Source organism: Pinus tabuliformis, chromosome 9 (genome assembly GCF_031772625.1).
Source record: "Pinus tabuliformis cultivar Carrire ecotype Pingquan chromosome 9, CPIR1, whole genome shotgun sequence".
NCBI lineage: Eukaryota > Viridiplantae > Streptophyta > Pinopsida > Pinales > Pinaceae > Pinus > Pinus tabuliformis.
In genome coordinates, this window is record NC_142307.1 from 749,750,794 (window position 1) to 749,762,149 (window position 11,356).

General features: G+C 40.5%; 1 protein-coding gene across 1 annotated transcript in view; it reads right to left on the reverse strand.

Annotated features, from left to right (window-relative positions):
• LOC149150869 (inner membrane protein PPF-1, chloroplastic-like) overlaps positions 1–10,596 on the reverse strand; it is a 380,356-nt gene extending 369,760 nt beyond the window's left edge. Inside the window, exon 1 of the mRNA XM_089437957.1 lies at positions 10,142–10,596. Coding sequence (XP_089294083.1) covers positions 10,142–10,480 — 339 coding nt within the window. The 5' untranslated portion in view covers positions 10,481–10,596. The remainder of the gene's footprint in view (positions 1–10,141) is intronic.
• Positions 10,597–11,356: the final 760 nt, after the last annotated feature.

Genomic DNA, 11,356 nt, shown 5'->3' on the forward strand with positions numbered 1-11,356 from the left:
ATTCTTTCTTTAAGGAACAACTGCCCAGCCTCGTTGGGAGTGCTTGAGCGCTCACCAGCGTAGGATACTCCGTTGTTAGAGATGGAACAACTGCGGCAGGGACTGCAGTAGGGACTACCTTGGTAGGAGCTAGCAACTGCCTTGGTAGGAGGAACAACTTCCTCTACCCAACAATTCGAAGGAACAACTCCCTTTACCCTTCCTAAATGCGGGCCTCTACCCTTCCTAAGACCTACCCTTATTTCTCACTAAAGCCCGAGACCTTCATCGCCCTACCTGCACTTTGCTAGCCCTACCCCTCCTTCTCAAGCCCTCTAAAGCTCTACCGGAACTTGATACCTTTGGGTTTCAGTGTGTGCCCCAATACCATAAAGACTGGGATAACCCTCTAATCTACTTGCCTGCCCCCTTCCTTCCCGCCCCCCTTACTTCTTATAAAGCCCACACCTCCTTACTTACCACCCTTTCACTTTCTGAATTGAACTGATTCACCTCCACATATGATGCTATTAAGAGTCTCCTTACCTTCACCATATCACATTCCTTATCTTTGTTTCTCTTACTAACGTGAATGTACTTCTCAAGAGATCAAGGAAATGTGGAACGAAAAAGCAAGGTACGAAGCCGCTTGTCCCTCCGGGGGGCAAGGTGCGAAGCCGCCAAAGAATAAATAGGAGGGGTATGGTGTGAAGCCGCCAGAGAATAAATAGGAGGGGCAAAGAGCGAAGCCGCCAGAGAATAAATAGGAGGGGCAAGGTGCGAATTTGGTGATTGCCAAAGCGAAGATCTAGCTTAGTAAAGAATTGAGCACCATCTAGTTCATCAAGCAGATCATCAACAACCGAGATAGGGAATTTGTCTTTGACAATGAGCTTGTTGAGGGCCCTGAAGTCTGGACACATGCACCATTCCCTTGAGCACCATGACCACTGGTGATGAATAAGGACTAATGTTAGGACGAATAACACCGGCGTCAAGGAGTTCCTTGATGATTTTTTCAACTTCATTCTTTTGGGAGAAAGGATATCGATATGGACGCACATTCGACAGTTGTGCCCCTAGGACCAAAGTGATGTTATGATCATGTTCCCCTCTAGAGGGTGGAAGCTCTTTAGGTTTGTCAAATACCTATTGGTGGCGATTTAAGACCTATTGCATCTCAGGATGAATATGAAGAGTAGTGGGCTCTATGGCCTGGATGGCATTAAACTGGGCGATAACTCCATGATGGCCCTTTTTCAACAACTTTTCCATGCGATGCGAGCTGATGATAGAAGGAGCACCTGCCTGGAGTCCACGGAGGGTATGCATGTGGTCATTCTACTTAAAGCTCATATATAACTCCTAGAAATCCATGGTGATTGGGCCTAGTGTGCAAAGCCATTCAGCACCCAAGACAATGTCACAACCACCCATGTTAATCGCAAACATGTGGGTCTTTAGGTGGTAGTCTACCATCTGAAGTTTGATATTTTCGCAACGGCCTTCACATTTCATTGTCTCCTCATCAGCAATCTAGACCTAGAAATTAGAGACTACCCTAACAAACAATGAACAGCTTCGGTGACTCGCTGATGGATAAAGTTATGAGTGCTGCCATTATCAATCAATTCTACTACAGAGCAATGTTTAATAAAGCCTTTGATTTTGAGAGTTTGGGGCGTAGAAATGCCCGCCAAAGCATGTAGCAAGATAACTGGTTCCTCTGGGGTAGCTAGGAGTTCATTGTCCTGCTGGGTTTCCTCAACTTCGTCCTCTGGTCCCTCAACAGGTGGGGCTTCCTCAAATGAGTTGTGATCAGTAACATCCAATGTTTTAAAACTCCAACTCGGCCGAGGGTTGACTCCGACTCCGACTCCGACTCGGTATCGACTCGGCTAGCTCGATTTCAATGACTCGGTCGTTGTAAAAAATACATTAAATATTTATTTTTTTATAAAAACACATAATTTTAAAGATTTTCATTCATGTTTCCAAACACAAAGCATTAGAATATAGATAGAAGACAACATATGATCAAAGTAGGCTCATGAATATATCCATTATATCAAAATGGCACCCAGTGCATTGTCCAATACATACACGATGATGATATAGAGATCAAAACAAAAACACATAACCAAGGAGGCTAGAAATCGCCTCTACAACAAAAGTTTGTGACCAGTACTACTGGCTACTGTTAGAGTTGCCAACATCATCTGGCTCAACCTCTGGATCAGAGTCAGACAGGGAAACCCAAGGAGTCCCCAAAAATGAAATTTCAAAAAAATGTCGCTAAGTGACTTGACCAGCCACTATTACCGAGCCGGCCGGGTTGTTACCGAGCCGGCCGAGTCATTAGCCAACTCGGCCGGGTTGTTACCGAGCCGGCCGAGTCATTAGCCAACTCGGCCGGCCGATCCAGTTCAAAGGCTGAGTTGACCCGGTTGGGCTATGACTCGGACCAACTCGGCTGAATCGAAGTCGAAACAACCAATTTTTAAAACAGTGGTAACATCAATTTGAAAGAATTTGGGTTCCTTGCATTTATGCCCGGGGGAGTATTTATCATCACAGTAGTAGCACAATCCTTGTTTTCTTCTTTCAACCATTTCTGCTGGAGACACCTTTTGAACCTTAAGTGTTTGGGTAGGGCCCTGAGCCTGGGTGGGGCATTCCTTGGCTATGAAATTTGAACTAGGTGACTGGGCAGCTAAAGCACATTCCACTTCGATAGTCTGTGTGCAAGCGTCCATCCATGTAGGTGGGTGGTGCATCCAGACATGGGCTTGGATGGCTTCTTTGAGACCACTTATAAAACATTCCAAGTAGAATTCATCTCCCAAACCTTCTGTGTGGATGGCCAATGTCTCAAAGGCTGCAATGTAGTCTTTTACTGTGCCTGTCTGTCGAAGCTTAGTAAGACGACCCAAAAATTTAGATTCTCTGTCAAAGCGGTCACAAAGAGATTTTGAGAACACTTGCCAAGTTATGTTCTCGAGATAGCATTTCCGATGCCACTGCCACCATTGCCATCTCTCTTGGTCCAAGTAAAGGGCTCCCACACGTAGTTTAGTTTGATCATCTCGGATATCATTCAGAATGAAATATTGTTCCATTTGTGCTACCCATACTGTCGGATTAGAGCCATCAAATTTATACATGTCAAACTTGGGTGGGCAAGGGTGGGAATGTTGGTGATTTCCATGGAAGTGAATATGATGGCTAGATTCTCCTTCAAGGTCTGCATTAATACCATGTACCTCCGGATGCAACCCCAACATGCTCATTTTGAATTGTGCCATGAATTGTTGCATCTATTCCGCTAGGCCCTGGAAAGAATCCAACATTTGTTCAAGGCGCTCGATCTTCTTGTTGGCAATGACTTGAGCTCTAGTTGCTACCATACACAAATCTTGGTCACTTGTCATCACTTTGAAAAAAATTGGGACCCCCTGAAAACTGAAGCTGACAAGTGAATGGTACCACTGCGATCAACGCGTCGTCCAGAATCTTATGGGCTAAGTCTCTTGTAAGCGTCCCGGGAAGGCCTCCGAATGGAGTTTTACTCCATGCTGATCAATACTGCAGTGCCCAAATTGCAGAAAACTTGATCCTTCCCAATGTCCTGCGAAAATCGAGCCCAAACTATAGGAGCCACAAGCCTCACTGCGCAAAAGTTCAAATCCGCCTACAAAACCCCAACTGCTGAATGTGAGTTGGACTACAGCGGTGACAAAACCCCAACTGCTAGATCTAAATCGTACTGTGGCAGTAGAACCTCAACTGGTGGATCTGCTTGTTGCGGCGGCGACAGAACCTCAACTGCTAGATCTGATCTAGCAAATAAGATAATGGGCGATCTTCAAAGAGTCGAGGGAACTATGGTCTCAAAGGAGTGTCAGGTGCTACAAATCGCAATATACATAAGGGTCCAACAATAGTACTTGGCCCAATCTTTCAGGGCACTAACTAAGGAGGATCAACTGTACCCTTATCCGTACTACCCGACTACCCTATCGTACGCGCGAGTAATCTCCCTGAGTGCTATTCTCAGTGTATTGTAGCAGCAAGACGGCCGACGGTTTATCTAAAGCGAGGTTTCAAGTGAGCCTAAGGGGCTTCCGATATACCCAAAGGGTATGTGGAAGGCAGTCCGTGCGCGGTTCTGTCTAATGCGCTACTACTCGAAGGGATACCCACAGGGGTTACAAGGGAGTCCAACAAGCGTGACCACCTCTTGTATTTCCTACATGCATGCCTCCCCAAATCCACAAGTTTATGCGCTCAACGACAGATCCCATGGTTTAAAGACGTCGAAACACGTCTCTAGCCTAAAAAAAAAACTGCCAAAAATGGAGGTACCACCGGCCCTGGAAAGTGCTCTGATACCACTTGTTATGCTCTTGACCTACAAGAAATTCCAGAATACCAAATATGCAAGAAATACAACCTAGAACACAGAACAAAATGAGAAAAACAACAAGTATTTTATTATTCAGAGATGAAAGAAATGTTCACTTGCCTCTTCGAGGGGGCAACCTCCAGCAAAGCAGAGCTCGATTACAAAATAAGACTCGATATTTCTCAATGGGGAGTCTCTATCCTTTATATAGGATTCATACATATAATACCATGGGTCATTACCATGGTTCTCTCAATACTATTTATCTAATACCATGGCTCGTTTGCAACTAACTGTGCTCCCTTTCTTAAATGTGGGTCAACCACTTACAATTATTAATACGGGCTTTATTGACTCTTTAACTAACTATAATTATGACTCATCCCTATTACATAAATAAGGGGGTTAGGGTTGGACCCTAACATAATCTTTTGCCTCCCAAATGTACACTCAAGTGATAAATCTCTGAAACACTAGTGCAACCCTAGGGGAACTCGAGAAGGTTGTCCATTGTCACCCTAATAATCCTTCCTCTCTCTCTAAGCTTGCTCTCCTCCAACATGTTACATCCTAAAGCTGCACTTGTAAAATATTCAAGTCCACACAAGATAGCAAACCTCAGGCGAGTTTTTAGAAATCCTACCTAATATCACCTCAGTAGGATTTCCCTGTTGGAGTTGTAACTAGGTTCAATCTTCATAAATATATTTTATTATAGATGTATTTATTTTGTCAACCATGTTCTTCATACCAAAAAAAAAATTTTGTATCATGTCCCATTTGGACATTTGAAAGAAAAAGAAAATTAATTTTTAAAAGACATATTTTAGTGTCTCCAAGTTGACCAAATCTGCCCTCCAAAAGACAAGTCGGCCTGCCCTAAGGACGTGTCTCTTCGCATGAACGAACAACTATATATTGGCATCTATACTCCATCACTTGGCAACCAATTCGACTTCGTTTGTGGAAAATTTCGGACATCCATGGCATCTCTGCGACATATGAACCTCCTGAAGCACTACATTTTTTGTGATATGTGAGTCTCTTAGCACTGTACTTCTGTGATGATGCGAGCTTCTATGGTACCTTCTCTCTGTAACATGCGAAGTTTCCTGAGGATTATACTTTTGTGATCATCCTTCTGTGGATCCAAGTGTTTCTGTGGAAGTATACCTCTGTGGATCTGAGCTTTCTATAAGACTATATTTATGTGGATCCTAACTACCTAAGACATTATTGCTTCTATGTTTATGCCAACTTCTATCCCTGTGGGACGTGGCATCTAAGGACAGATAGGTGGCAAACTTATTGAAGAACCTATTGACAGAATTATGGCAGAATTTGGGTTGTTGGTAGAAGGTTGACTTGCCATTTGGATCATTGGTTAGTTTGACTTGGATTTATCTTGTTAACAAAGAATCTATAAGGAAAGGATTGATGGGTTTTTCCCTGGCCTCTGGCCTAACTTCTGGTATCTTTTGTATCTAGTGCACTGTGATCTTTAATTTTCTTGCTAAATTGATAATTGTTTGATGAATAACAAAGAAGAAATAAAAGGGAATAATAAATTATCATGATCAGAAATTCATACTTGCAATTGAATTTCCAACATGGTATCAAAGCATAGGTTAGAAGGCAACCTTGAATTTAGAGCTACAAGAAGTTTTGTAATTGGAGCAAAGTCACTGTCTAAGATCCAAGTCACTTAAGAACAGATCGATGCATCCAAGGGGTCTGTTGGGAATCACGATTGTCGTTAGAAGAAAACCCGTAGGTGTTAGTCAATGATCGCATCGCCAGAGATAAGGATCCATGAGAGGCAGTTAGTCCATGTCGCGAAACACACGGGGAGCGTTGGTTTATCCAATGTCCAACAATCACCCCCCAACGCAAGCCGAGTGTGTATCAAACTTGTGACCTACGCTCTGATGTGACTTGTTCGGAATCACGATTGTCGTTAAACCAAAACCCGCAGGTGTTAATCAATGATCGCATCGCCAGAGATAAGGATCCACGATTCATCACTAGAGCAGTCACTAGACTTGCATTTTCTTGACTTCTTAGATGCTTTAAATGTTTCTTCATTATGTGATGAGTTTCTTATCCTCATTCCATATGTAGTGAGAATTTCGTGAAGCTCGTCGATTTTTAGAATCTGCAAATCCTTTAATTCTTCTATGACAGAGACTTTGGCATCAAAATGCAGAGGAAGAGACCTCATAATTTTTTGAACAATTTTTGTTTATTCAACTGTTTCACCAAGTCCTTCAAGAAAATGAACCACTTCATCTACTCGAAGAAATAAGCAACAACATCTTCTTAATCATTCATTTTCAGGCTTTCAAATTGTCTCCGGAAAGTCTGAATCTTTGCCTTCTTTACTTTGTGATCTCCTCCATAGTTGCTTACAAGCTTGTCCCACATCTCTTTAGCTCATTCACACTGCATAACTTACAAATTCTTAATCTAACAAGCTAGTTAAGGTGGACTTCATAGCTTTTGCATTGGATACATAAGCCTTTTCCCCATCTTGATCAGCTGGAGGAGAAGATCAAACCTTATATCCATCTAAAATAGACTGCCAAACTTCAGCACTAAGAGACATCAAGTGGGTTTTGATTCTTATCTTCCAAAAGGAAAAATTTGCTCCATCAAACAAAGGAATTTTGATTGAGCATTCTTGAATAGCAATGGCCCCTATAAGATCTTCTTCTAGTCGTTAGACTATTCTTGAAGAATCATGCTCTGATACCAATTGCTGGAAATACACAGTGATACTAAGAGGGGGATGAATCAGTATCACACAAATTAAATTCTTTTCACTTTATTAATGTTAAAACTAAAATCACATCACATAATCAATCATCAACACAATGCATAAACACAGAGATAAAAGTGGAAATCCAAACTTGAAGAAAGAACACTTGAATGCTTTTCAAACAGTCTTCAATTTATTACAACCACTTGTGAGGACACCAATCCTCTATAAGCACCAACCAACAAAAATTGCAGGCCCCAATCTGTCAAGAAGATGAGGACTCCAATCCTCAGTAAGCACCAACTTACAATTGTTTTATTGTTCAAGAGACAGTGTTTAGGCTTAGTAACTATTCAAAAGAAGGTTTGCCCTCCTAGTAGCTTGTACTCAAACTCAGCTAGAATTTGGCCTCCACAAGGATTGCAACTTGATCCCCAATAAATCTTTGCCTCCAACAAGAACTGAAACTCAGCCTCAGCCAGGACTGAAACTCAGCCTCAACTAGGACTAAAACTCAACCTCGACAGGACTAAAAACTTAGCCTCAACCAAGACTGAAACTCGGCCTCTAAACAGAACAAGACCCTTCCCAAAAGATGTGCCAAAAAAACCTCACACAGAATGCTTCTCTAACTTGGCTTCACTTCACTTCTTGTTGGTCCATGAGGTATGAACCTCATATTTGCTCCTTTGCTCTCCTAATAAACATAATTGAATGCTTGAGCGAGTTGTTAGAAATACTCCTTCTCACACCTATTTATAGCGCATTTTGGGTCTAGCGTAGGGTTGACTTGTCCACTGGCTAGGTCGACTTGTCCATTGGCTAGGTCGACTTGTGCAACTAGGAGGACGTATAATGACTATTCAAAAAGTCACTAATCCTCAACCAGGAGTTATAAGGCATGCCATATATCATTGGAAAGGTCTCAAAATATATTATTTGATTATGTATCTTTCTCTTTCATTTGGACAGCCTTTGACAACAATAACAACCATTTTCAACAAAGGGTGTATTCGGTGACTTTCGCACGCCTAAACACTTAGGCCTATGTAGAAGTACATGTTTGAGCTACAAACATCAACATAGTTGAGCTCAAAGAAGCTAGCAAGGGCATCTAGTAGTCTATGAAGAGCCTTGGGTGAGGAGGCTAAAGAGGACTACACCATTGAACGACATCCAATCATCTATGAAGAGCCCGAGCAAGGCGGCTAAAAGGACCACGTTACCAACAAACAATATTATTACAATCATGACCTTGTGTTTAATGCAACCATCATCAAAATTAATATTCTATAACGTACATTTCCAACTCATTAATTCCCAAACAATATAAGTGATAGGCAGCCAGCCCTATTTGACTCCAAAGTACCCCTGATGTAGTCAAAAAGACCCTGTTGTGTATGAAAATGCCCGACAACTAATAAAAAGATGACTATTTAAGTAAAATAAAGAAAAAAAAGGGAAATGACAAAAAATAGAGGGTTCCTATGTATCATTAGGTAGAGATGTGAAGGTAGCGAGAAAAGAACAAGTACTTGCAGCAATACAAATCACTAAGAAGGTGCAAAAGCACTAATAAATGTATTATTATGCCATTTAAACATTGATGACACCACAACTAGATGTATCGTAACCAGTATTATTATGCCATTTAAACATTGATGGCACCACAACTAGATGTATCGTAACCAAGTTTTGATCTTGGGACCTCAGGTGCCCACCACACTCCCATTGCATTAATGCGGATTGTGTTTCCATAATTATATGGTAAGCCTTCTCCACAAAATGTGTAATAAATTCGCGATGGTAGAAAGAGTTTATGTTGACAATCATGACCGAATATCTCTGTTGTTTCTCTAGGTTTGACAACCCTGCCTTTGTGAAATTATACTAACTCAAAAGTATGACATATAATCTATCACTTTTAGGTGCCTAAATACATCATATAAGGTGCCTCCATCTCAGTGCAGAACTGATGGTGTGAGTTGTCTAGTTTGATATCTCTATTATATTTATGTTTCAGTCCCATTGATCCTTTTTAGTGACATGTAGACATTAATATACCAATATAGATTCATCTGAACTCCAGATCTATTAAGCACCAAAAAGTATCAAAAAATATTGAGATACAAATTTCTCTATGTTTAAAAGATCCCAAAATTAAAATGGATCTAAGCCGGTATGGATGTGTTTATATGGATGTGTTTGTGAATTAATATTGTAAATATTATTTTTAAGAACAGGAATGCTTTTTATATATTTTGATTGTAAGCATCAATGTGACACGTCCCATTCATGCCAAGCATTTTTTGTTTCTATAAATATTAGATTGGGCCAACTTATGCCATGTGGACATTGCACACCTCCCTTATAGTGGCTGTAAAATGCACCTGGCTTATCTCTGCCCAACTAGTTAAATTAAATTAAATATTAGAGGCAGCTAACAATTTAACCAAGGGGACTGGACTAGTTGGTCAAGAAGGAATGGAGATATTTCCCACCAGGTTCAGTGGCCCCCAAAGCGTGTAGTATGTTCAGCCCTCTGAAAAACCAGCTCTTCATGGGCAAGCAAGCCGTCGCCCTAGTGCCAACTACAATTCGACCTCGGCGTTGAATGGTTGGCGGTAATTAAAAATATTAAGCAAGCATTCAGTCACCAGTTTCCTCTATTTAATTTACAATTTAGTTCATTTTGAACTCTTTTCAAATAACCTGAACGCAAACTAGAAAATCCCAAACATTCGTCACTTGGCTAAGACGCTCCATACTGGAAACCGTTGAAAGTTACCTACGATGAAAATTCAAATCAAGTTTAAGCAGTAATTCGAATATATACAAAGCTTCGGTTATTTGGCACATAATTCGAAGGCCATAGACTCCATATTAGCAAAATAACATCGAATTTCAACTACAATTAATCTTCAGACAGTACAAATTTATAAACAATGGGTCATAAGCTGAAACACAGAAGCCCATATATTACAAGAAAGATTACCTACCTTCAGAAAGCCTTCTAATCCATCTGCAATAAAGCCGAACCAGCCTCCGTTGGTCTTCTGATCAGGGGCAACACTGTCGGACGTTGCGACGGCAGCATCGGCCAGGGTATAGAGCAGCCCCTCCGCCCTGCTCACGAGCCTCGGAATGTCCACGTAAGCGTCCAGCTGGTCAGGGGGCGGCAACTGCTGCAAGCTGAAACGAACCTTAACCTTCACCCGACGAGACTGGAGCAGAGGACGTCTTGGTGTAAAAAAGGAGGAATGTGACGGTCTGCGGATCGAGGCTCGCTGGTGCGTGAGTGACAGGCAAGGCGAAACGCTTGCCGTAGCCATAGACATTTTTGCCTATTGGTTATGTCACCCCACCTCCCCAAGCGAGATGTTGCAGAGGAGAAATAGATAGAAGAAAAGGAGGCACTCGGAGGACCATTCAAGTATCATGGAAATTATCCGTATAACACTGAACACGTAATGCATCCAAATTGTCGTCATAATTTTATCGTTCCTTCGCGGAATTCGTCTTTCAAATCCACACCACAAATATAGTCGGTTCTATTCGTAGTGTATAGAAATTTTATATTAAAAATTAATTTTAAAATAAGAAAATTTTAAATATATTAATTAAATGGCGAATAGTTTTAATAAAATATATAAAAAGAGTATTATAAACATCGAAAGTGGGAAGAAAATATACGGAATACAAACCATACACTGTTAATTTCAAGTTGATTGCGATAATTATATTCTGGTTGTTTTTATAATAAAAAATTAACATAAGAAAGAGTGAAAGGTTGTATTTGATAGATTTATATTTCTTGAAAGAAGAATTTTATTAGTAGGTTTGAAAACGTTCCACTCGAAAATAATTTTATGTAATATCGTTTCAAAAAATCATTATGGATTATTAAATTCTGAAATTAAAAATTTATATTTTGTTTAATAAAAAAAGTTAAGAAATATCCATGGAAATGAGTCCGTAAAATATATGATAAAATAAAAAGGTTTTAAAATGATAAAATTTAGATTCGTTAGGTGTGAAGTTATTTTTTTTAAGTAATTGGAATACATTATCATTTGTGTTGTTAGAGATTGTATGGTTTCTTATTTGTGTCGTTAGAGATTGTATTGTTTTTTCCTTAATTTGATATAATATTTTATAAATTATATCAAACATCATATTGGGATGTTTTGTCTACACGTTTGGAACCAATGAGT